Source organism: Sander vitreus, chromosome 9, assembly GCF_031162955.1.
Source record: "Sander vitreus isolate 19-12246 chromosome 9, sanVit1, whole genome shotgun sequence".
NCBI classification, from domain to species: domain Eukaryota; kingdom Metazoa; phylum Chordata; class Actinopteri; order Perciformes; family Percidae; genus Sander; species Sander vitreus.
The window spans coordinates 33,553,109-33,579,832 of record NC_135863.1 but is presented as its reverse complement, the minus strand read 5'-3'; the positions used below and the strand labels follow the sequence as shown (position 1 = coordinate 33,579,832).

The 26,724-nt window shown below is 42.0% G+C and overlaps 1 protein-coding gene across 3 annotated transcripts; it reads left to right on the top strand.

Moving 5' to 3' along the window:
- The first annotated feature begins 1,219 nt into the window (after positions 1-1,219).
- tp63 (tumor protein p63) lies at positions 1,220-25,328 on the top strand. 3 transcript variants are annotated; one of them, XM_078259856.1, is made up of 12 exons: positions 1,221-1,432; positions 6,795-7,052; positions 16,000-16,186; positions 16,292-16,407; positions 17,275-17,384; positions 17,492-17,628; positions 17,851-17,933; positions 18,041-18,165; positions 21,985-22,130; positions 22,518-22,662; positions 23,679-23,772; positions 23,871-25,328. In XM_078259856.1, the coding sequence occupies exons 1-12, from the start codon at positions 1,391-1,393 to the stop codon at positions 24,165-24,167; spliced, it is 1,740 nt and encodes a 579-aa protein (XP_078115982.1). In that variant the 5' UTR covers positions 1,221-1,390; the 3' UTR covers positions 24,168-25,328. The 3 variants fall into 3 exon arrangements, with proteins under 3 accessions (XP_078115984.1, XP_078115982.1, XP_078115983.1); XM_078259857.1 differs by having other exon boundaries at positions 1,228-1,432; positions 17,492-17,616; XM_078259858.1 differs by lacking the exon at positions 22,518-22,662 and having other exon boundaries at positions 1,220-1,432; positions 23,871-23,962.
- Positions 25,329-26,724: the final 1,396 nt, after the last annotated feature.

The following is a 26,724-nucleotide window of genomic DNA, read 5'->3' as shown; positions in this document are numbered from 1 at the left end:
GACACTGACTTCAGGTCATAGTTGTGCTTAAGTTTTCAGACAGCTCTTAAATTATTCTGACCAGAGGGCAAGAGTTTTAGCCCCATGGCTCTGTAATAGAAGTGATTTTGCCCCACTGACCAGTCTCCTCCTTTGTCATCTACCAGTGCAGTTAGCACTATCCACTCATATTTATATCTGTAGTATTACTCTACTCCATATTGCTCTTACAGTAGATGATTGCACATTTCGATTTACTTTCACTTACAAGTTATAAATATACAAACCTACAGATGGAATTTTTGCTTGTTTAGGAAATAGCTCTGGCGTGTAGGAGATTCAATAGCAACAATTTCAATTTTTGGTTTCAAAAGCATGTCTGCTGAAAGGAACAATAGGCTGTTTTTTTGGCGGTTTTTAGCTCCCCAGGTAAAATATGGAAAATAAATGTGTGAGGCCAAATAGTTCCTAAATTCATGTGGTAATTGTATTGGTACTGTCAAATTTCTAGAGAGCTGTTCAGGGCTAGCACCATTGCTTTATCTAGACACAATGCATGTTTCCAAAACAGATCTACATCAGTCATCTCTGATAGATACAAGCAATCTACAGGAGTCACATTGTTTTTCTACATTAGGATTGCTTAGGGGCTGCAGAGGGGAGCAATTCTTATGCTAATTAGCTACTGTAGGTCTCCCAACCCCAGACTCCACTCTGGGGCTGGCTGGCCTAATGGATTTTTCTCTGAATGTATCAACTCAAATTATGTTAATCTTTATTGTCATCGACATTGATAGAATTTTTGTCCATTTGGATTTTTTTTTTAATATCATGCACCTGTGTAGATATACTCAAGGATGCATTGTCGTGGCTTACTTTAAATTAAGTTTTACAGGTAGAAATGATGCATTGCATTGGGCAGTGCATGAAGATAAAAATATTCCGAAGTGATTTAAAGTTGTAAGTTTTTACTGTTACTTTATTTGGATTGCCATATTTGCTTTGTAAGGGAAAGTAAGGAAAATGTAAATAAAGTAAAAATGCAAGCATATGATAACAGCAATTAGATTTTTTCTTGAGGTTGATTTTAAGCATTGCTACCATGACGAAATAGTCATTGGCTGCTCAACTAATACCTCGGAGGAGCCCTGCACAGCTTCAAAGGACGAGTAAGGAGACAGTGCTTCTCCTGGAGATGGGTGTGGACTCAGGTATTGGACAGGTAGCTCCTTAGAGCCCTCCCCTCTATTCCCGGTATATATGACCTTCCCATAGATTCCTATAGAAGCTCCTGCTTGTCCACTTTGCATCTGTAGTCCACATCACTCTTTTAGAGTAAGGGAAAGAGATTTGTGGAATCCTGGAGCCAGTGGAGCAAACAGCAGCAGCTCTGCTCAATCTCAGCGCCAACATGTTGTACCTGGAGACGGGGTCCACCACATCTTACAGCGAGGTAAGACCAGCAGAGGAACTGGTAATAGGGCAGCATCCATCGTACCCATTCCTTTAGTTAGTTCCCCAGAGCTCAGTCGGACTAATGAAATATCACATAGGAGTTCAAGGCCTTGTTTTTTAGGACTTAAAATGATATGTCAGTGTTCTAAATTATCCAAAATCTTATTATCGTATTATTTCTCACATGATATTTTTTGGATGGTAACCCAGGCATTCTTTATGCTGATTAAGTAAAAGAAAATATAAATAGCCTGTTTTAATCAAGTAAAAGTTACTATAGAAAGACAACGCAGGGAAGATGGCTTTGCATTTGACGTGTGTTTGCGTGCACATGTGTGTGCGTGTGGTAGACAGAGAGCAGGGGAATGTAAACAGCTGGAGAATCTCTTTGAATACTGTATGTCCTTGTGAAATGGCTGCTACTGTATCTTGCTGGGCATTGACTTAGTCCGTTGATGTGATTTATTTGTGTCTGATTGTTGTTGTCGAAAGATTTAAAATGTCGAATGAGAAAATCTGACTTCCAAAAGGCTTTGGAGGGTTTTGATTTTCTGCGGTGAGACTTTTTTGTTCCTTTCATGGAAAAGCTAAGGAAAATATAAAGAATGAAAAAGAGAGTAGACCATTTTCATAGTGTAGGTAATCTTAATAAAATGATCCAGATATTTGTGCTTTATTTGATAACTAATTTTGAGAAGGATACTTATGGGACCAGGAGTTTACACTTGCTTTTTTGGGAACAGAGTGTCTTTTTCCAAGATGTCTGACGTTATTAAATGTTCTTCTGTTCTTTCACAGACAAAACAAACCACAAATGGCAAATGCATCAACCTGCATTACATTTGTTAATATGAAGAATAAAAAAAAATACGGAGGTTTGATTCCCATTTTTTCACTTTGAAAGTGCAAGCGTCATGATTGATTCATCTGTGTTTGCAGAGCTCGACGGTAAACACTTAAAGGATGTTTTAAATTGAATGAAATATGAAAAGAAGTTTGTACTGATGTTACTTTCAGCTTTTTATTTTATCAGGCAACCTTGCAATATTGTGATTTTGGAAATAGTAAGGTTTGCATCAATTTAATTTAACCATCATGTTACAATAGCAAGGAGAAAGCTTAGCCCCGTCAGTCTTAACAGTATTTTAGAACGCAACAACCAGGTTGTCAGTGAAATACATGCTTTACTTTTAGAATTGTCAGTATCTCTTCTATGACAAGGCTCCCATCTTTCTTTGTCATTGCTTTAGTGAACTATTGTGTCGGGCTTCTTGTGTTTTTACCATCTAAATCCTGCACCTAAACAGCAGAGCAAGAGAGCGCTGATAGATTCTCAGATTGCAGGTTGCAGATAGCAGCTGTGTCAGGTCACTGTCTTTTAAGTTGTTGAGCAGGGGGTCTTTAAGTGGTGTCCAGCTCAATCCCTTCAGTGTGTGAGGTATCAGGTTCCTCTGTCCTCAGTCTCCAGGGAGCCGCTGCAGCCATTAAAATGTGGCTGGCAAGGCGCTGCTGTTGAGTCCACCATTGTAATTGCTTTAATGGTGTGTTGATGTAGATACAATCACCTACTCTGCCCACCCCAGCAGGTATAAGGTGTAGATAGACCCCCACCCAGCCACACCTCAACCCCCAACCTGTTGAGCCTTTAATGCCTCCCTCCTCTGTGGTCACTCATCCCAGTCCCCTCAATGCTCTTATATGCTGGCCCAAGGTACAGGGAGCGGGTCAGCAGAGAGCCTGGAATGGGAGCTATTCCCCCCTCAGGCCAAGTCTGCTCTGGTTTCTGTCATCTATTAGTCTCCCAAGCTCTGGCTTTATCAGTGCTCAAGACTTTGTGTGTGACCACCCAACAGTAGTAGCAGCAGGACAACTTAAATGTAAAGCAAATTTGCAATTTATACGACAGTGTACCGTTCATGGTGTCGATCGGGACACTTATGGGCAGAGGGACTGGTAGATCACAGAATATGTGATGCTGTGTGACACTGGTGGGGATAATAATCAAACTAACATATTAATCAGACACCAGTTATAACTGAACTGACACAGAACTTGCAGACATTCATGTTTTAACAGCCCTCCACAAGTTGCAGAGATCATGGTTTACCTTTATTCAACTATATTTTAATAATATTTCTTGAGCCTACTATTTTAATATGTCCATAGTAAGACATGGTAGTTAATTTGGCCATTGGTCTACCAATAACTATAACAACAACCAGGAATACCTTGAATGCTTCAGTATGCCATACTAAGTAAGTTGGCATTAGCAGTAACTTTTAAATGAGTGCTGCCATGTGTTTTTGAAATGTCTCTGATATGTGTCCTTCATAATGTATCATTCAGAATCTTACGTTCTATAATCAACAAGCCATCACTCCTTTTCCCGTTGGCCTGAAATGCTTACCCCAGCATTTTTCTCAGACAAAGAAATGAGCTTGAAGGCCCCAAACAGACTGCACAACCTTTCAAAAACCTTATTAAAGGCTGTTGAGGATGTCAAGGCTGCTGATTTACAGTGTTCCTGCTTAGCAGCCTGACATCCCAAAGGCCTAAACACAGCGTCGGCTATGAACAAGGAATTTTTAAGAGCAGCTAAAGTGGTTATTAAATGGTTGCTGTATTATAGTGGAATGAGATCTGATGAAAGGAAATGTATAGAAGGCCTGAAACTGCCTCACACAACCGTTTTAAAGGCTGGTATCCCACTTCCACTCAATTAAACATTAAAGCATGATGAGTTAGGTGAGACTCGACTGCTGGGCCTCACTATCCGGTCAATTATGGCTTTATCTTTTTTCCTCATCTTTAATCCTTATATTCATTTAAATCACGAGAAGCATTGTCCAGGGCCCTGTATTTAATGTTAAGTATTCTATGACAGGCATTCTGCTTTATATCCCTGCTTTTATCTATGTTTGGTCTCTGGCCAGCATCAGTCTTTTCTTTAGAATAATAATTTGAGATTGATAATTGGTGCCTGTCACATTCCCCTTTGCAGATGCCTGCATCAGGTAACGGGGGAGGCTGTGACATCTCTGAACGGCTGAGCACCTCTGTGCAACTGCAGTAAATTGTGTCACATTTCAAAAGAATCACTCTGTTATCATGATCATGATCACTGACTCCTCACATACGGGAACATATTGTCCAAACAGGAAAATTGTGTCACCTTGTTAGTTCCCAAAACAGGGATTTTCCTGCTGTTAATTCACATAGGCAAAAATAAATAAATAAAAATTCTTGAGTAACTGAAAAACTTATCTTTAGTCACACCAGTTTGAACCATTCACATTTTTTTCTGCACATTGCCACTCTTCAGCCCAATGAGTTTAACCTTTATGTGTGTGTGTGTGTGTGTGTGTGTGTGTGTGTGTGTGTGTGTGTGTAATTAGCCCATTGTAAGGGAGTGTGTGTTTGGGGAAGCCTCTGCCAAAGGCTGGAGTGTCTGTCTGTCTGTCTGTCTGTCTTCCATTCACAAAACATTTGTCTCCTAACACCTGCATGACCAGCATAATTGTTCTCCAGACAAGCTCTTCTAAGCCCTGGTGTCATTGTTTCCGGGGGGTTAAGCAGCCCTGCACCACACACAGTGACCCTCATTTGAAAATCTAGCTAGCTAGCCTGTGGCGTTGTTGCACAAGTATGTTGAGGTTGACTCGAATGACCTCTCTCAGGTGTGTCTGTCTGTGCCTGAGTTTGAGCGGATCTGTATCTAATAAAGCAGCAACATTGCTTCATACTTCACTGTCCTGATTAATAGTTAAATAACCTACCTAGTCTGTGTTTTGTTGGTCATCTGGCACACCACTAACACCTGGCAGTGTGATGGGTGTGAGCCGGACAGCTGTGGTCAGTCGGGCTTGAAATAAACAAGAGGCCCTGGAGAGATTAATGGCTGTCTAAAGAGCGAGAGCCATGGCACCTCGTCCAGGAATGTGCCGTTTATAAATGGAAAGGAATGGGGTGAATGGCAAGCAGAGCAAGTAGGAAGGGTCTGGCTACGACCCAGGTGTATTCTCCATCCTGTTTAAAGGCAGATATTTTAATGCCATTCCTCCCGTCTGAATAGTTGTGGCTGTGGAAAATGGAATGAGAAGGCGAGGTAGTGCAGTTTGTAGCACAACATTGATCTAAAAGCAAAGCTCAGCAGGTAATTTGAGTGTTTAAATTATAAAATCACATTTAGTAGTTTTATAATATAGACGTAGCTGAGGCCAGTGATCTCAGGAGTGTTAACGTGTTGGTTCAGGAAGGAGCTTGACCATAGACACAACACAAGGAAAGATGGTTTATGTTACTCTGATATACCATGGAACTTTCCTCCTTTTTTTTTGGGAAACAAGATCTCCACTTCCTGTAGCATGCTTTCTTGTGTGTGTGTGTGTGTGTGTGTGTGTGAGCCTTCACCACCTTCTGTTGTCACTTGACATGCAATTTTTTGTCAATAGTTTTATGTGTTCTTATAGTAAATTAATTCTAAACAAATTTTAGGGCCACCAGGGTCCATATTTTTTTAAATAAGTAAAAACCTTGAACATGCATTTTAAGGTCAATCATTATTTTACCTGAATCTATGTGGTATTATGTAGTAATTTACCCACATGTTTCTTGGTGTCATTTGAAACTACGACACCACATACCGAAAGCTAATTCAAGCAAGTCACGTTCTCAATGTTTATGTAGATCAGTCTAACAGATGACAGACCAACCCTTGTAAGCATATAATGAGAATTAAAAAGTAAGTCCAGTGAGACCGGCCGTTCTAGGAACGGCAAGGATTGCGGGTAGATTACGTGTATATAGCATCGGCTTATACATTGTCCCACAGTAGCGTCATAAAATCTTGTGTTATCTGTTTTTTTATTATATATATTATATTGCTGATAGACAGACAGACAGATTGATTTTTATTGATCCCAAAAAAAGGGAAATAACGGTGTTGCAGCAGCAAAATATCAGACACACAGCACACATACAGAGTAAACATAATAGGCCTAAATAATAGGAAACAATATACATGAAATAATAATAGAATACTACACGAGCAATATTTAAAATATATACAATTTGGAAATAAAATGTACAACTGTTTCAATATTGCTCTTTAATGTTTTATGTAAAGCACTTTGAATTGCCCTGTTGCTGAAATGTGCTCTACAAATAAAGCTGCCTTGACTCCCCTTGGACATTAAATATCCAAGTTTCACAAAACAATTTGCCTATTTACATGGTCAAGAGTCATTATTAACCTGTTTCCTTTCTGTCAGATTGAAGCACCTCAGAATTCTCCCATAATGACTAAAGACATTCCTCTGTTGTTGCTCCCCTCTCCCCCATCCCCTCCATTTTGTCTCCAGTCACAGTATACAAACCTGGGGCTGCTGAACAGCATGGATCAGAACATTCAGAACGGTGGCTCAACCTCCACCAGCCCGTACAACAATGACCATGCACAGAACAACGTGACAGCCCCATCACCCTACGCCCAGCCCAGCTCCACCTTTGATGCCCTTTCTCCCTCACCTGCCATCCCATCCAACACAGATTATGCCGGGACCCACACCTTTGATGTGTCTTTCCAGCAGTCTAGCACCGCAAAGTCTGCCACCTGGACGGTAAGACGCTTACTCATCAGATTAGTTTGTGCAGTTTACTTTGGGGCTGCCCCCTCTTGGTCGATTAGTCGACTATTTGGACGTCTTGGTCTTAGTCGACTAAGATTTCTTTAGTCTTTTATGTGATTTCATGCTGAATGACTTATTTCCAAGAAACTTATGAACACTGATGATCTCTGGTAAACACAAGATGTAACGTGGTGCTTTTGCCTGATTCTTTGTGTAGAAAGTCAGTTTTACAGATCTGTCGATTAAATACACTAATCGATTAGTCGATAAAATCATTTGAGTGTTAGTCGACTAAGTATTTATTTAGTCGAGGACAGCCCTATTCTGCTTAAAGTTAGTGATTCTAGCTCATTGTTAAGCAGTATTTATCTCCACTCCTAGCTAGCCTTTGTAACACTAACATCTTTAATTCAGCTTCTGATTTAATAGAGGGTATTTTTCACTGATCTTCCTGAAAAGCTGAAACATGTTCCAGTGGTTTTCTGCACATACTCTTACATAAATGGGTATTAACTACTGTACTGGATAGTAATGTCTTCAAGGACTAGATTTAAATTTTGGGCAATACATTTATTCACTTATATACACTTATATAAGAGTTAGATGATAAGATCAATGACCATTCTCATATCCGTCCATTTAATATAAAACTACAGTCAGTAGCCAGTTAGCTAAGGGAAGCGTACAGACTGGAAATAGGAGGAAACAGCCTGGCCTAGTGCTTTTCAAAGGTAAAAAAACAAAAAACAGATCTTATTAATTAACATCTATATCTTGTTTTTTCATTCCATCCAAAACCAACAGTGTAAAAATGACTTGTCCAGGAGCAAGGCAGCGAGCGGAGACTTGTTTTTATACTTTGGTTTTTGTTGCCTTATATTGTTATATTATATTATGTTATTGAATGTACAGACATAAGAGCAGTATTGATCCTCTCATCTAACTTTCAGCAAGATAGCAAATAAGCGTAAAATGTTGAATTATTCCTTTAACCAACATCAAAAAAGGAAACCGTTTTTACATCTCCCATGAGTCAAACGTAGTAGTGTGGATGTAGCCTTTAGTGACACACTGTCACACTCCTATAGGACAATTTCACACAGTTTCAGGTAAGTTTCCAATCACAATATGCTAACCTCTGCTGCTGTTCTGTGTGCTGTTTTTTACCAGGTGAAAAACCAAAAGGTTCTTTGGCATATGTCAATTTTTTTTTAACATCATTTCATATCGTTTTTATGTGTCATATAAGCAGTCATATGCTTGTCATAATACATATGGAGACACTTTTATGCTCTAGCTGTCACCAGAACAGGTCATCATATGAGGCAGTGATTTGTCAGGTTGAAGAGATACTAACCCTGAACTCCTTATCTGACAATCTGTGCTCTAGGCAGATGTAGGTTGCACAACTACATCTGGCAAGGAAGAATGACACCTGAGAATGTCTAGCTTCAAATCGCGACTAAACCCCAGGCATTTCTTGCTAAGGCTCAGACATTACACTGCATTTGATGAAAAAGAAAGGAATTGGCTGTCACTAAAAGAGACCATTCACATTAACCACGCATTAATCATATATGAGACTAGATATTGTCTTAAATTTTGAATATCGTAATGTGACTAGCTGTTTTATTATTTGCCTTTTCTCACTTAGTCATTATATCCACAAATGATTATTTATCAAAAATCTCAATGTGTAAATATTTTCTGAAAGCACCAATAGTCAACCCAACAATATCGCTGTATATGTCGATGTATTTGGTCAGAAATATTGTGATATTTGATTTTGTCCAAATCGCCCAGAATGTGGATGGATGTTAAAAACTGCTCCTCTATATTTCTCAAATATACCTTCACTTAGCTCCCGGTGATCATGTTACAGGTTTTCCCCCATAAAAGTTATTTAGTCAGGTGGCGACGAGGGCCCGTTTGGGGCCAGTCACAGGCTGATAGCAGCATTAATGTAGATCCCAATAGTTTTTGTAACAACAGAATCACAGATTGAATCGTGAAATGGAGAATTTAAAAAAGCAATAAGACCTATTTCATAGGGCCGTACATTAAGTCAGTGCTAAATGCTAACTGGAGTTTAAAAAAACAAAAAAAAAAAACGTCTTAAATTACATTAAAAAATAATTCCAAGTGGCTTAGGCCTGTTGGGCCACCAAGCTTGCAATGCACTGTAGAGCTGAAGATCTTTGCCCGAACCCAACTGTCGGGTCTCGTCGGGTCCTAATTTCTATCATTGATCAAATGATGTTAAAAAATTTATAAATTAGTCATTCTTGACAAAAGGCAAAAGAGTTGTGTGCGTGCGCACATTTGAATAATGTCGGGCTGTAAACGGGTTCAGGCTTTTAAAAAGCTGTCAATCAAAATGTACTTGTCGGGCTCGGGCCGAATTCTGTCGGGCTCGGACCTTGTTGAGCCTAACTTTTAAGGCCCGATTACAGCTCTAATGCACTGGGTGAAATCCTGAATGTTCATGTCATGTTTAAACTTCAGTTTACTCTTACCTTCGGCTTAGTTCACTTGTACTTTGTTGATGACAGAGGTGAGCAGTTGGTCCAGGTGTGGTGATGCCGTGTGCAGCTAGATGTCACCATGCAATGCTCCGTAAACCTACAGAACCAGCTCCTCCTGCTCTGTCATTATGCATGACAGGGCTGAGGGACAGCTGTTGCATCAGAGCCCCACCTGCTCTGATGTTTATGTGTCTGCTGTGTGCAGACACTGTAACAGACCCACAAGTTCGGTGTATTAATGCACCCTGGCGGACAATCGTAGGTGACAGGGATGTCAACCTCAGACAAAGTTTTTTCATTGTACGTATGAATGATGTGTTTTTGGAGGGACCCTGATTGATGATATTCACATGATGTCACAGTTACGTCACGTGCAGGGTTTTCCCTACCTTAATAAGGCTTAGGCACAGCACCCAAGCCGTTTTGGGCATCACCTAAGTTGAATGAATGTAAAATCAATGTGAGCATCAAAACTAACTAAATTACTTTATTAAATGACTCAGATCTACTGATTGAAGTTGGTCCACAGTGGACAACATTTAAATATGTGCACCTATTTCCACAAACCTAGGGAAAACACTGGTTTACTTATTGTGTGACGTGTTGCCGATTACATAATGGACCCCCAATACAATGAAGTATTTGCAAATGGCAAATGAGATTGATAACTAAAAGTCCACGCAAGCATCCCTGTCAGATTTGTCCAATGGGACTGTTGAAAAACCTGCTGAGCTGACTGCAGTGAATTCATTGCACTGTGCCTTCCAGTAAACAGGCTGAACTGAAGGGAGTGCTGGGCGATCTCACCTTATTCCTGGGCCACGCCGAGTGTGGGATTGTGACATTTACCCAATTCCCACACTGCCTCACTCATCCCTCTCATTTTCACAGTCCAAAAACAAAAGTGTTTGTCTGATGTGCAACTGTGAGGAGGTTGTGAGTGTGGTTTGTGAGAGGCACGCCCCATAGCTTGAGCCACACTGGTTTAGGACACATCCCCATTATAGACACATGTAGTGCAACAGTCTGTGTCCCACAGTCACAACACATGATGCAAGACTGGTTTGATTGGTCTGACTTAACATGGCAAAGTAGTGGATTGTTTACTTATTATTACCGTACTGAGTAAGTGTATCGTTCCCTGACGCCTAGGTTTTACATACTGTAAAGTCCGGTAATACCAGCATGATCCAACCAAATTCAGTTTTATTGTCCGAGTGGCAACTTTGAATATATCTTTGAAGATGAAAAACAACAATGAGAGCTAAAAATATAGCAAATAAAATAAAAATATGAATAAAAGGAAATCTGTGATGAATACAGTGGCACTTTTCCTGACCTGCGTCCATCATTTATTTCAAATGTTATTTATTGAGCCAAAAAAAATTATACATACAGTATATTGTTGTGCCAATGCTTATTTCTATTCATATGAAAGAATTATTGAATGATAGAATATAACATACAATGTACATTCACAGTTATAAAGCAGATGATATAAAAAAATAGGATTATATTTTGATATTGGAACAGTATAAAAAATGCACAAATTTAATTTAATAGTAATTGAGTCCAACATGTATGACCCTATTAACTAACCCATCGAGATAGAGTTAATTGTTCGCTGTTTTAATGGATGAGCTACGTAAAGAGTCTCTTGGTGTTTGTTTACTGGTTTCTATTTTTCCTTTGTACCCCTAAAAACAATAAAACAACATATTAATACTGTCTCAGAGTTGTTTTCTCATGTAGTGCCATTTAGATGCATTACGTCACTTAATCCTACCAAAAAGTATTTGTCACACTTTTGCCTCACTGAACGTTATTTTGTTGTGCTGCTGCTTATTTCCCATAATGGCTCATAGAGAGGGTCATTTCCCCTGTGGTGTACAGTAGCCGTCGACCTAATTCTAAAGAATTGTGATTATAGTGTTGGTTCCCGTCACAATGAGGCTCCCTCCCCTGATCTGAGGAGCTATTTTCCAAAGCTCCCGTAATCTCAACCCAATAGCTCTACTGCTGGACTGATGGACGGATGGCAGAGAGCCACTGAAGATGTCACCGCCACAGCTTTGCTCACCGCATAGATCTGCTAATGCCCCCTTTTGAAGGCCTGCGGGATCTTCCACACGACTTAGTGGACTGTGTACTGTGCTTTTTGATGACTGTTCTTATGGAGACACACCTAATCCCTAACCCACACCTTAACCTCTTCCTGTCTAGGATGACTGTGTGACACACACATACACAGTAAGGTGCAGCACGTCAACATTTCCCAGAACTGCTCCCACACCGTTTTCTTGTTGGCACTCCTGCAGTCTCCATGGTGCTCCCTCTTCAATCATTTAGTTAGGAAAAAAAAAAAAACACTTGGCCAGGTCAAATGAATACATGGGTTAGAGATGTTTTGTCTTCTTTGCTTTACTAAATTAATGGAGTGTCGCTAATGAGGCAGCCATTGTTGGCTGCAGAGGCAACTATTGTGAGGCTGAAGATTGGTTGTGTTTGCCATGTGTATTAACTGCCACCACATATAGTAGTCAAAGGAGAGGAATGTCATGGTTTGGGCTATCATTGGGACGCTGTAGAGCTCGAGGGATTACAGTAATGGATTGAGGGCCTGTAGGTAATACTTGTGTAAATACTGTGTGCCTCTCGCCTGAACCCTGTGCTTTTGGAGTAGGCTCTGTCTTTTTGAGAGAGTTAAGCTTGATGGTTGCATCTCACATTGCGCCGGAGGAGAGAGCCCTTGAATGCTCAAAGAGAAGAGTGTTCTAGCGAAAGGCAGCAAGACACAGCTTGCCCCTGGAACATCTGCGGGCCCGTCCCACGCCTCACGAGATGGGGCTGAGACTTGTTTTTGTCAAGAAGCTTGCCACGACTCGCCCATCACAGGGAGACAAGCCCTAAAAGCTACAGATGGGAAAAGTTAGAGGGGAATTTTTTTTAAACAAGCAGAGTTGAAAAGGTTTTTTATGATATGGGCTATGCGATTTCTTCATAAATCGTTGTGGAAAAGCCCATTCTCTTACAGTTTAGATTACAAGATTCTTTTTTACTCTGCGCAAACAACCTTGTACAGATACTGGCAGCATTGGTTTACCTCAACAGAAAACAGGATCATGCTGTAGTTGTATAAATACAAAAAAAGGTAGTATTTCCTGGATCAAACCACAACTGAGTTTGTGGGAGCTCTCAACACAAAAACCATTGTTGTATGATGACTGAACTTTAGAATAACACAAACACGCTGGCAGCTTTATTACTTCCTTGCAGGATAAGTAGATCAAACAGGTTTTGGGAATTATTTGAGTCATTAAAACAAGTTTTTTTTATTGAGGAGCGCAATGTTTGAAAAGAATGAAAGGAAAAACAAGATCTTTTTCTTCATGGCTTCATATCTCTCTACTGGCTTTTATTTTCAAGCACAATGAACTCAGTTGTAGTTATAGTCATTTAGGCCGCTGGTTAGAAAAGGGTTTGATTGGCTAATCCCAAGTGTCAGATGCATATTTGACTCTTTCAGCACTGACCACACAAACGTGATACCACATGTCAGTGTACAGGTTTGCCTTGGGACAGGTGTCATCACTCAGATTGTGTGGTCAAGATTGGTGCTGATGACTACAACATAACATTCTTTATTTTGTAGACTGAGATATAGAGAAAGGTAGTTATCCTGTATAAACTTTACATTTGACCCCGTAAACGTTTTCTTCGAAAAAGCAGGTGTTTTACTTCTGTTTCAGAGAAAAGCGGAGAGTAGAAAAAAACTCCTTTGCATTATTGAGGAATTAAACAGGTTTGGGAGAAGCTTTGGGCATGACATGACATGTCAGGTATGAAGAAGACAAGACCCGAGGCGCCAAACAGCGCTTGTTTAAGGCCTGATGTTTGTCAGGACTTGACTTCTGCATGTGCCCGCAGCGCCTGTCAGGGAGAAAAGAATGCTACAGCTGTGGGCCTGCCTCAACCTGTGCTCCACGGGAAGTGTGTTTGTGTGTTCAAGAGTTGCATGTGTTAGAAAGTAATTGCACACATGCAGCACTGTACAAGCATCGGAACAAATTGTATGTTGCATGCAGTTAGATTATTATAAGAACATAGTTCCATTATTAAACCAGCTCATTTTCTTTGTCCTGCAGAGCTGCACAACAGCGGAGTTGAGTAGGTTGTGTTTGTGAATGCAGCCACTTTAGGTCTTTCGTTGTTGTTTTTCGCCTCACTGACACATCACGTGCCAGCTGAAAGCAATGTCTCGTGTGGTTCTTGCAAAATATGTAGAAACCGTTTTCTTTCAAATGATTGTGATTAAGCAGCTCTGTATTGTGCGCCTGTGTGTTCCTTTGGCTGTGCAATTCACAATGTGACCAATGAAAGGCTCATAATTGCATGTTAACACCTGAGCACCGCGCCCTGTGTGAGCCACTGAATCCCATCAGTCAACTGGCTGTCCTCCACCCCTGAACACTGTTAGCTTTAGCCGGGCACTGCTTTCAGCAATCAGCAGCAGCTCCCCACTCTCACTGCTGAGCAAACACAGCACCGGCAGCGCATAGCTGTGTGCTCAAAGTTTGTACCTTCAGGGCTCGTGTGTGTGTGTGTGTGTGTGTGTGTGTGTCACGGTAGCATATGTTCTAAACAAACTTCGCTTTTCTGCATCTCTGATTAGATCTTATTGCTTTGAGTTGTTGTTTTCGCCTTCAGGTACACAAATCCAGCACCCTGTAATTATTCCAAACACTACGTAGTGACCCTTTACCCAGCACATCTCTCGTTCTCTTTGCTTCATGATCTCCTGCTCGCTCTTTCTCTTTTGCTCTTTCCCCCGACCCTCTGCTTGGCTTCTCCACCTCATTTAGCTGATTGACAGAGGCGTACGGGGAGTATCAGGTTAGGAGCGAGGGGGCAACTGCAACCATTCATCTTAGGCTTTTCTCTCTCTTTCTTTTTAAAGCTGCTTTGATTTTAAGGAAGAATCACTTCAGTCATTGTGTTGACGTACATGTCCCAGAGCTTTCATTGTGCTCATCGTCAGTACATCATGTTAGCTAGATGTATTTATGCACAATGGCAAACACTTGGTACTGATTTTTATTTTACCTTACTGTCTGCTTTAATATTTAATATTACCTTAACTTTCCAGCAGTGAATATTCACAGCGTATTGTAGTGTTGTGTCAATTTGTCCTGTGCATGTACAGTTTATAATGAGGTCACTTGAGGAAAGGAGCGTAGCGGAGAATTTGGGTTATTATTAACTTGCCTTTTATTAGTGGATCCGGTCTCTGGTTGAAATGCACAGCAGTAATGTGTTCGGTTTGCGAGCAAGAATCTGGGAAAGAGAGATGAGAAGGCAGTGTTTTGAGTTTGTCCTGATGAAAGGAAAGGTTGTGCCTGGGGAGCAGAGTAGAAAATGTCCCTGCCAAGCTTGTGTAATATTTAAAGTCAGCATAGACAGGTACTGGGATGAGCTCCTTTTCTTTGGAACCAAACTTAATGGAGGTGGAATTTTATGTTGCATTGTTTTTCAAACACAGCCCCAAGCGGCTTTCACAATGTTCACTCAGAAATGAAAAAAATTCCCCACCACCCCCACCCGATGTTTCTTGCACACAGAGGATTTAAGGCTCTGCTTACACAGCACTGATTTGAATGGTTTGTTTACACAGTTGGGTTCTGCCTATTAGTAACAATTCAGTCTTTCTGATGGCTTACTGGTTATCAATCCTAACAGTGCCAGGGATCAACGTGCATCCATTCTTCATGACTCCTGGCTTACAAACCTTGAATGTGAGCCAGTTTGTGTAAGAGACCATCACATTTTGGCACCAGTCATACATGGATCTTCTGTAACTCCTGTAATACTACTTCATTCCTGTACTCAAAAGTAAAACCGAGTCATTTTCAACTGCACAAGGAAAACTGCACTCTACTTTGTGTAGTGTTAGTTTGCCAGTGTCTTCAGAAGCCCTGTTCTGTGTGATGAGTGGCCAGCAGATGCTTTAGCAGAATACTCCTCCCTTGAAGATGAAAGCCAGGCCTAGTTTAATTGCTGCTGGAGGGGTCCATTTTATGTCTCTCCACGGAAGTCCCAGAGGCTCTCCGTGAGACATCCTTGAGGTTGCCCAATACACACTCGTAGCACCAAAACTCTTGTGTGAGTTTATTTAAGTAGGTCATAATCACAGTCTTGTCTTTAACCCTTTTTGCTTCAGGGAAACCAGAAGTGCACAGTCCAGGCAACAGGTGTTGATCTGTGCTTTTTAAAATTTAGGCAAACATTTTTGGAAGCTTCTAAACAATTTGCTCATGAACTTTTCTGAACAACTTTGGTATCTTTAATTTATATTATTTTTTTGCAATGCTTTATGTAATCTTTTTCTCTTTTGTCTTGTGATTTCTCTTTTCCAGTACTCGACAGACCTGAAGAAGTTATACTGCCAAATTGCCAAGACATGTCCCATTCAGATTAAAGTCCTGACCAACCCACCCCAGGGCGCTGTTATCAGAGCCATGCCTGTTTACAAGAAAGCCGAACATGTAACCGAGGTGGTGAAGCGCTGCCCGAACCACGAGCTTAGCCGCGAGTTCAACGATGGTCAGTTCTGTTTGATTTATTTAAACAAATCTTCGCACGGTTCACTTTAGTAAATAGTGTTTGGTGTCGACATTTAATGACACAACTTGTGTGTTCTGCTTCCAGGTCAGATAGCTCCTCCGAGCCACCTGATCCGTGTGGAGGGAAACAACCATGCCCAGTATGTGGAGGACTCCATCACTGGAAGACAGAGCGTATTAGTTCCCTATGAACCTCCCCAGGTGAGCTGTCTATCATCGCCGAGCAAGGCTAGCTGAATGCCCCGTCAGCGACGCCTCACCACCTCCGCCTGACTCTGACAGACTGTGACAGCAGTGACAGACTTGTCATGTCCAGCCTCTCAGCCCCCTGAAGCCCCTCAGTAGGAACACTACTTCATCTCTATACAGGCCTCAGAAGGAAATAGTCCTGTTTGTCTGCATGTGGGGGTAACAGGTCACATGGAAAGTTATGATATGTAATTAAAACACTTTGACAGCTATCAGGAAGGATCAGGGTGATTAATCTGTTTTTATCCAGTAACTGGGGTTTAAATAATGTTGAAGTCATTACTTTAGTTATTACGGTAGGCTAAATATTGTGCCGTTGTAATTGACTTTTAAAGACCACTCTAAAACCATTTTACTTCTACGTTTTTTGTGAATTGCATCAGCAAAATCTGGCTGGGGAAAATAAAGGAATTGCGCTGTCTTTGGTTAAAATCATGTCTTTCGATATATTAAATATATGTGATAAAAGACCAAAATTGTAACTTTAATGACTCTAACACTGCATTTACATACACTTAAATGTACATATTTAGGCGTCTTTCTGCTGTAACCTGAGATAAAATCTAGTAGAGCTTTCTGCATCACTTACAAAACTAAAATACAGCAGCCTTGTTTCAAAAATATTGAAGTGGATGGGGAGAATTCTTATTTGTGGCCGCCTGCTTTTAAACGCAGGTTTTACAGGAGGCAGGTCATGGCTGTGCATGTAAATGCAGTCTTCAATATCCTGTCTAAAAACCAGTTCTTTGTTTTTGTTTTTCCCATTTTTCATTTCACCCAGTGATGTCACTCACCATCAGTGTCGTTCTCCTTTCTCAGGTGGGGACAGAATTCACCACAATTTTGTACAACTTCATGTGCAACTCGAGCTGCGTGGGCGGAATGAACAGACGCCCAATTCTCATCATTGTCACTTTGGAAACCAGAGAGTAAGAGACACAATTATCCTCGTCTGCTGTGATTGCCTGTCATGCCTCCAGTTAAGCGGTGGATTGTGTCTTACGTGCTGTGTGTGTGTCCCCCCGTCTTCTCCCAGTGGTCAGGTATTAGGCCGCCGGTGCTTCGAGGCCAGGATCTGCGCCTGCCCGGGCCGAGACCGGAAGGCGGACGAGGACAGCATCCGCAAGCAGCATGTAACGGACGGCACAAAGAGCAATGACGGTACGAAGCGCCGTAAGTAGGGCCGGGGCTGGTGGTGGTCTGTCATGCTTTGGTCTGATCTGACATGCTGCCAGTGTCGAGGACCCCTAACCTCTGCACTCGCTAACACTCCACACGTGACTCTCCACATTCTAACTCTTTCTTCTCTCACTTGTTTCCCCTCCTGCTCTGACTTAGGCTCACTATTTAAGCACTTGGCCAAAGATACTTAACACTTTACCCTCCTCTTTGCAGCCTTCCGCCAGGTTTCCCATGGCATACAGATGTCCACCATCAAGAAGAGAAGATCTACAGATGAGGAGGTTTTTTGTTTGCCTGTAGGTGTTACTTTTACTGTTTCAGGGAATTGCTTTGAAACGTTGTTCTGAGTGTGTCCAAGCTGCTTACTGACCACCGCCTTTCTTTCTTTTCTTTTTTCTTACAGATCAAAGGCCGTGAAATTTATGAGATTTTGGTAAAAATCAAAGAGTCTCTGGAACTCATGCAGTTTCTGCCACAGCACACTATAGAGTCGTACAGGCAGCAGCAGCAGAATCTCCTTCAGAAACAGTGAGTACTTGTTCAGATCCATTATAAAGTCTTGCTCATTTGTTCTTAGGCACATTATGAAAAACATACCTACATTACTTGTAAGGTTTACCCTCAAAAAAATTTTCAAAGTTTTACTTGTGCTGTTTTTTTTAGCTATGCTCTCTTTATCTACTGTCACTGAACTGCTCGTTTGCTTGCACAGAAGATTTGTTTTGGATGAAATTGTTTTTTGTTTTAAATAGACTGCAGTGATTTAACTGACTAAATCTGACTGACTCGTTGCTGGAAAAGTGGATTGCACTGATAAAGGTTATGCATGAGATTTCTGGATTCTACTTATTGCTGCCACTGAAGCATCGCAGATAATAATTGCTCTAAAATGGGTGTTGTTCAGTGTTTCTTAGCGAAGAATGGACCTAGAGTTTTTTGCTCAATGCTGGCAACTTCGAGGGTGAGCCTTGCATCAAGTAGAGCTGCTTTTGTTTTCTCTTCTGCGCTCTCATGGGATGTGAGCCAAAGCTGACGAATCGTGACAAATGTACCTGGCTATGCTTTGTTAAGGAGAAGCTTCCAACGATTGGCGGTAACGCCTTTGGGTGCTCTGCCAGGGTTTGCACAACAGCACCCAACAAAATCCGTGCCTCAGCCTCATCTGTTCACTCTGAGCATAATTAAAACTGTCTCAGACACACATGTTCACACACACTTTTCCTTGTCCACGCCCATTTCACTATAAGCTATGGAAAAGAGGAGATGGGTGTAAACGATAGTTTGACAGCCCGATGGTGATAATTATTGCTTACGTTATAGTTTCCCATTAAGAGACTGGCAAACAGCCTCACAGTGAGATAATGCTTGCATCTGCCGGTTTTTACTTCACTTTTGTTTGTTGCTGCCTACCGGTTGCTGTCATGTTGGTAAAGCCTATTAACAATCATTTAACAAACCAACATTTAACTAAATCCTGCATTTCAGGTTTTAGTGGGTTTGTTGAGAAGTGTAGATTCTAAATTCAAGATTTTTTTAAAGCCTGAATATTTAAAAAGAAATTGGTATATTTGCCCTTCTTTGTGTGGTTATCATGCATGTTTTTCTTAGTTTTCTTTGTATATTCTGACAATTGTCATGGCCAACATAGCGTGGTACTCATTTCTGTCATTTACAACTCCTGCAATGTCTCCCTCACAGCCTTTGAAATAAAAGGTTCTATCAACAACAATTGTGCCAGGTCTTTTTATTCCTCCACTGTGTTAACGCCAAATATTGCTGCACATAACAGTACTGACATGCTGTGATCTGTGTTCATAGAGTGCCATCTTCTGGACAAACTCATTAGTGTAGGACATTGATGTGTTAAGTTACAGCTCTCTGTCACATAAACTTTGTGTAGTTCTGTGTGTGTATCTTTCTTTATCACTGTTTTTTTCAATACCGTTCAGGGTTTCCCCCAGAAAAGTTATTAGGCCCAGTGGCAAGTGTCTTTTTTTTTTGACGAGGGCCCGCCTGTGGCCAGTCACAGACTGATGGCAGCATTAACGTAGAGCCAAATAGTTTCAACAGAATCATGGACGGAATCGCCAAATTGAGAATTTAAAAAAGCTATAAGACAGATTTCATAGGGCCCTAAAAGCTTACTGGAGATTTGAAAATATAACTATGTCTAAAGTTCCAACCGAGCCGCCCAACTTTAACTGTGGTTTAAAAAACGTCTTAAAAGTACATTTAAAAATGTTTCCCCAGTGGCTTAGGCCTAGTGGGGGACAACTTAGGCCCAATGGGCCACCAGGCTGGGGGAAACCCTGCCATTTGTTGAGCTACTTTTCTGAAGCTCTGGGCCTCTCTGGGGTCACTACTCTCTCCTCCTCTGTCAGTGAGCACTTATTTCTGCTCTCTCTCTCTTTTTCTGGTTCCTCCCTGCAGTCTGATTAAAGCCCGTCTTGGTAGCCAACTCATGGAACCGGCAGGAGAGCAGAGGTGGCGCTGCAGCTCCTCCTGAAACTCTGACCCACATTCCTCCTCCCTCCTCCTCCGAGTCACACGGACCTCCTCTCTGTCTCCTTTTCATCAACTTTTTTTCTGATCTCCTCCCTTTCTGCCTTCTGGGATTCTGCACTGAGGATGTGACACTGGAACTTTCAGTTTTTTAAGATCTGCTGCAAGATCATGGAATATCTTTGTTATTTTATTCAGCCATTATGAGTTGGACATTGTCAGTGTGAAATGTAGGCCTTAGCCCTACATGCTGGCCTTGCAAAGCCTTTGTTTATCCACTCTGGCCTACTGGCTCTCTACCAATCTGAAATCCATAGATTATAATTTGTAGACTGATTTGCATGCGTTCTTTTTGTCCATAAAAAGTAAATTTTGTAAGGTTGCCTATTATGATGACACCCTCACTTTGTTCAGGTCGTCCCTGTTTAGTTTTATGGCAGTGTCATGTATCTGTTGCTTAGAGTCTGTGAAACGTTCGTCCCATTCAGCCTTTTATGAAGGCGAAGTTGGACAGGAACCAAGCTTAAACATCAGTTTCTTTATGTTACTTGAGCTTATTTAAGTAAATGTGTTTTTGACCTTGCATCATCATGAGAGCTGGACTCACAAAATCTATCTCGTTGGGTTTTGGGTGGGGGGGAAGAGACTTTATTCTTGAGAGAACTTTTTGCTAATGCTGGTCATGTTTTATAAAGTCACTGCAGGACAGTTTGCGCGTTTGTTTGATGTGCACTCTGTGATGTACAGAGCAGATGTGAACATTTCCATCCGTGACCATTCTGTTTGAAACAGATTGTTTTGTTATTTTATGTGGCTATTGCACTTTGTCTGTCAGAACATAATAAATAGCTTTTTTTGTTGTTGCTTGAACTCTGTCCTTTTCTTTTACTGCTCTGCTATTTCATGACTGAAATATGTGGTCAGTATGAGGAGGAAACATTCTCTAGGGGCCCACAAATTAAATGACGTTAGTAATTTACTAAAATGGTATTATCACAGTACGTTCCGTTCACCTCGGAAGCCAGAGCTAGGAATGACGTCACACCCGAGTTGACTGCGTTCCGTTTACCAAGTGCTCTAGCCAGGTTCGCCATTGTTAGCAATACCAGTTGATAACAGCGCATTACGCTGTATTTTGTGCATACAAACAGCGTAACATGTCCACAGATAGAAGTTGGACAGGACTTTGTGTACAACTGATTTAGTGAGACATAAATAGGACAGTAGTGCTAATAAACTGTGTATTACTACAGTGGAGCAGCCATGTTCATTGTTTCATGGCGAAATAAGAAAATTCAATGCCATGCCACGCCCACACCATTGGACATAACTGCAATAGCCAGGTTCTTTAGATTGTACTGACCAATTTTGAAGTCAATCGGGTTAAATCTGTAGGAGGAGTTTGTTAAATTACAACGCCTGTGAATGGTCCAAAATGTCCCAAAAATGTTCAATTCAAAATGGCGAACTTCCGGTTGGGTTTAGGGTATGGCTGCAAGAGGCTTTTTTGTAGATCTGGATCTGTATCTGCATACCAAATTTGATACATCTAGGTGAAACGCACTGCAGGGGCTACTTCTTTGACACTTTACAGGGGGCGCTATTGAACCATTTGCAAGGTTTTCTGACCTCCCAACTCGGAAATCCGACTTCAGTTGGGAGCGTTTTTCCGACTAAGAAATCAAAAATTCCAACTTCCTAATAACAAATGGAATGCACTATCAGTTACAGTTATGTTTACTTAGAATAAATGTAAAGAGCAAACTGCGCAGGCCTTTGTCATCCCGTGTGAGTGCTGCTGAGCGATGATTGTAACAGCATGTCGCCTCCTCTCTCCCGCCCCAGGACGTCGATGCAGTCTCAGCCCTCCTACGGCTCCTGCTCCCCAACTCACGGAAAAGTCAACAAGTTGCCCTCCGTCAGCCAGCTCATCAACCCCCAGCAGCGTAACACACTCACCCCATCCAGCATGGCTGGAGGCCTGACTGACAGTAAGTGTGCCCCTTTGTTTCTCTTCCTATCTATCTCAGGCTATGTCCCCCCACCACCCCCCACTAGTCGCCCCATCCCCCCTGGGCTTATTGTGGTCTTATAAAGACTGCATGTCCGGGCAGGCAGGAGGGGACCTGAACACCTCTCAGCCCCCCCTCCCCCACCACCCGCCTGACAGAAAGCTTCCTCCTCAAAAAGAATGTGATCCCTGTGAGACTCTCCCGCAGGACCTGTTATGATGCATTATGTGTCATGTTGAGAGTAACCTCTGCATGCCCCCCCGCCTCCCAATCCATTCCCCCCATGTGTTTCATTTGACGTTACGTAATCTCTAAATCCCAGAGCAGTAAAAGAAAGCTCACAGTAGCTCCTTTTTGTCTCTGCAGTGACTCCCATGATGGGCACTCACATCCCCATGAACGACATGAGTTCACTGAGCCCCACACACGCACTGCAGCCACAGCTACCCATGGTGCCTTCCTCCCACTGTACTCCCCCTCCTCCATACCCAATGGACAGCAGCATCTCCAGGTACCTCGTCATACCACAGTGGATACATCTACAGTTCACTTAGAAATGCATCATCATAACAAACAACATACATAGTGAGCCACAGTTTGACCTAGTGTAGTACAGTAAAATATGAGTAAGATTAGAATAAAGTGCCATTTACTCTAACTAAAAGAATGATTGCAGTAAAGCACAGAAGAAAATTAAAAAATAATGTGTTTTTAAGAGAGACTTAAAGGGCTAGCCTGCCTCTGAAAAGGTGTTCCAGAGTCAAAGAGCCCAGAGTGCAGAGGCCCCATCTCCTTTTGCCTTGACCTGGGAAATTAGTGTGAATTTTACCTTCAAATGTTGGAGAGAGAGAGAGAGAGAGAACTGTACGCACATCCAAGAAATCTCTATTCAGCAGTCTTGTCTGCTGGACCAAACAGGAGCATTATTTGAATGGCATATTAATGGCTTGAAAATATCCTGTAAATTTAGAAACATTTGAAAGTAAAAAAGTAGAATTTGCAATTTTATGCTTTCACAGTGTTTTTGTATTTGCTGTTGCTGTGCAACGTTTCCATCAATCAGATCTTCATCAGGCACAGAACAGCACTAACAAACATCACATTATAGGCTACTGCACATATAGTACCAGTCTAAGGTTTGGACTTTTGGACTTTCCCATTCACTTGAATGAGAAAGTGTGTCTAAACTTTTGACCTGTACTGTATCTTAAATGATAGCAACCATGCAGGCCTGGAATTGTACTTCAATGATTTGCCTCTATAATATATTTTGAATACATGTATTAATTTAGAATGAGGTTGTTGCCAGCACCTATTTTAAAGAAAAAAAGAAGATTTTATTTGTCTATTTTTTTGGTAAACTTTCCAACATAACTTGAGTCTGAAACTTTGATAAAACCAGTAATGCAGCAGGTCTAGCAAAGTAGAATTTGTTGATAAGTGCCACTACCCAGAGAACCTTTAAACAGTGAGCAACAGTTAGATTGTTCCACCTGTTAAAGCTCCTCTCGTCCCTTCCTCCCACAGCTTCCTTATACGGTTGGGCTGCGCAGGCTGCTTGGACTACTTCACAGCACAGGGCCTAACCAACATCTACCAGATTGAGAACTATAACATGGAGGTGAGCCCTTGCCTATCCAACACGAGTCATTTGATGGGTTAGAGAGAAGAGTGGCTCCGCCTGCGAATACTAACGCTCCCCTGTGTAATGACCATTAGGACCTGTCCAGGATGAAGATCCCTGTTGAGTTCCAGCACATCATCTGGAAGGGCATCATGGAGCACCGACAGGCCATGGATTTTTCCCCACCTCCCCACATTGTGCGCACCACCAGCGGGGCCTCCACCGTCAGCATGGGCTCCTCCGAGGCCCGAGGCGAGCGCGTCATCGACGCCGTGCGCTTCACCCTGCGCCAGACCATCTCCTTCCCGCCACGCGACGAGTGGTCTGACTTCTCCTTCGACCTGGATTCTCGCCGCAACAAACAGCAGCGCATCAAGGAGGAGGGAGAGTAAGACAGCCTCCGTCTCGCTCTCAATGTCCCCATTTCTCGCCCACTGTTGGAACATTTCTTTTGAAAACCTGGTATTAATGCAAATACTGCTGAAAACAAAATTCATATTCAAATGGGAGTGCACTTATTTTCTGTATTGTTCTGGTTCTCGTTATCGCCGAGGAGAAATACACGGTGTTGAGCAAAGGTGCATTTTATTATTTTCTAATTTCTTGAGAGCACTTAAGAAATGCTGAGGATTTCAAGTATGCTTTGAGTTTTTAAATGTTCATGATTCATTCCCATGTTAAAGCATGACTGGAAACTGGCATTAGAGGGCTTATTAGGGCTTCTATTTCTGCTATGGGCCATAGCAAAAGTGTATTTTAATAATTTTTTGATAGACTTCTAAGTTTTCACCATTATGGTTGTGCAAATTAGTCAAGTACACTGGTTTTCATTTGTGGCAGAAGTCAGCATTGATTGTATACATTTCACACATTTCCTGTCAGAAGTATTATGTCAATTGATGGGCAATTTGTTTTTCTGCTGTAACTTCTATATTTTGCTTTTTTATGTCTATTGTGAGACCAATGCATCACCTTTTTGTGTCAGTTTGTGAAGTATGTGTTTAAGTGACAGATGGTCATTCATTTGATGTAGCCATATAGAGGCCTAATAGTAAAATACTATGACTGATGTCCTTTTGTGTTTGTTCTTGTTTTACTGCTGTGCAAACATGGTTGTGATTGCATCAAAGAGCAGGTGTTTCTCTTGCAGTGGATGGCTAGTATGTTTTTATGAACCATGTTTTGGTAAAAGGTTTATTTCATTTGATAACTGGCCAAAACCTGATATAAATGTATATAAATTTGTATAGTTCTTTTTTGAAAGTCTCCCTAAAGAAAATGCATGATTTTCATCGTGGAACAAAGTATACAGATGTGAATATTGCCTGGTAGCCTTACCATTAAGAACAATGTTTGTATTAATTCAAAGAAGTGCATACAGTATGTGCGTACTACACTAGCCCAATGTTTAACTTTGTCTCAAGTAGCCAGCATTACTAGAAAGCAGAAACGGTCTGCATTTTCATATTTTTGTACAATGTGTTGTAAATATATTGCAATATACCAAGGGTATTTTGATATAAATCTGAAATAAATAACCATACTTGCTGTAATACTCTCTTGTTAAATTATTTTAAGGATGGCTTCATTGAATGATTTCTCATCACAAGTTATAGTATAGTATATCGAAGAAAGTCATAGTATAGTATGTAAAAAGTAATCGTATAGTCTGTCGAAAAAAGTCAAAAATAGTCATAGTATAGAATATCAAAGTCATAAAAAGTCAGTATAGTATGTCGAAAAAAGTCAGTAAGGTATGTCGAAAAAAGTTATCCATCCATCCATCTTCATCCGCTTATCCGGGGTCGGGTCGCGGGGGTAGCATCTCCAGCAGGGGACCCCAAACTTCCCTTTCCCGGGCCACATTAACCAGCTCCGACTGGGGGATCCCAAGGCGTTCCCAGGCCAGGTTAGAGATATAATCCCTCCACCTAGTCCTGGGTCTCCCCCGAGGCCTCCTCCCAGCTGGACGTGCCTGGAACACCTCCCTAGGGAGGCGCCCAGGTGGCATCCTTACCAGATGCCCGAACCACCTCAACTGGCTCCTTTCGACGCAAAGGAGCAGCGGCTCTACTCCGAGCTCCTCACGGATAACTGAGCTTCTCACCCTATCTCTAAGGGAGACACCAGTTACCCTCCTGACGAAACCCATTTCGGCCGCTTGTACCCTGGATCTTGTTCATTCGGTCATGACCCAGCCTTCATGACCATTGGTGAGGGTAGGAACAAAAACTGACCGGTAGATTGAGAGCTTTGCCTTCTGGCTCAGCTCTCTTTTCGTCACAACGACGCGATAAATTGAATGTAATACCGCACCTGCTGTGCCGATTCTCCGACCAATCTCCCGCTCCATTGTCCCCTCACTCGCGAACAAGACCCCAAGGTACTTGAACTCCTTCACTTGGGGTAAGGACTCATTCCCTACCTGGAGAAGGCACTCCATCGGTTTCCTGCTGAGAACCATGGCCTCCGATTTAGAGGTGCTGATCCTCATCCCAGCCGCTTCACACTCGGCTGCGAACCGATCCAGTGAGTGCTGAAGGTCACAGGCCGATGATGCCATCAGGACCACATCATCTGCAAAAAGCAGCGACGAGATCCCCAGCCCACCGAACTGCAACCCCTCTCCACCCCCGACTACGCCTCGATATCCTGTCCATAAATACTACAAACAGGATTGGTGACAAAGCGCAGCTCTGGCGGAGGCCAACTCTCACCTGAAACAAGTCCGACTTACTGCCGAGAACCCGGACACAGCTCGCACTGGTCGTACAGAGATTGGATGGCCCTGAGAAGGGACCCCCTCACCCCGTACTCCCGCAGCACCTCCCACAGTATCTCCCGGGGCACCCGGTCATACGCCTTCTCCAGATCCACAAAACACATGTAGACCGGTTGGGCATACTCCCAGGCTCCCTCCAGGATCTTTGCAGAGTAAAGATCTGGTCC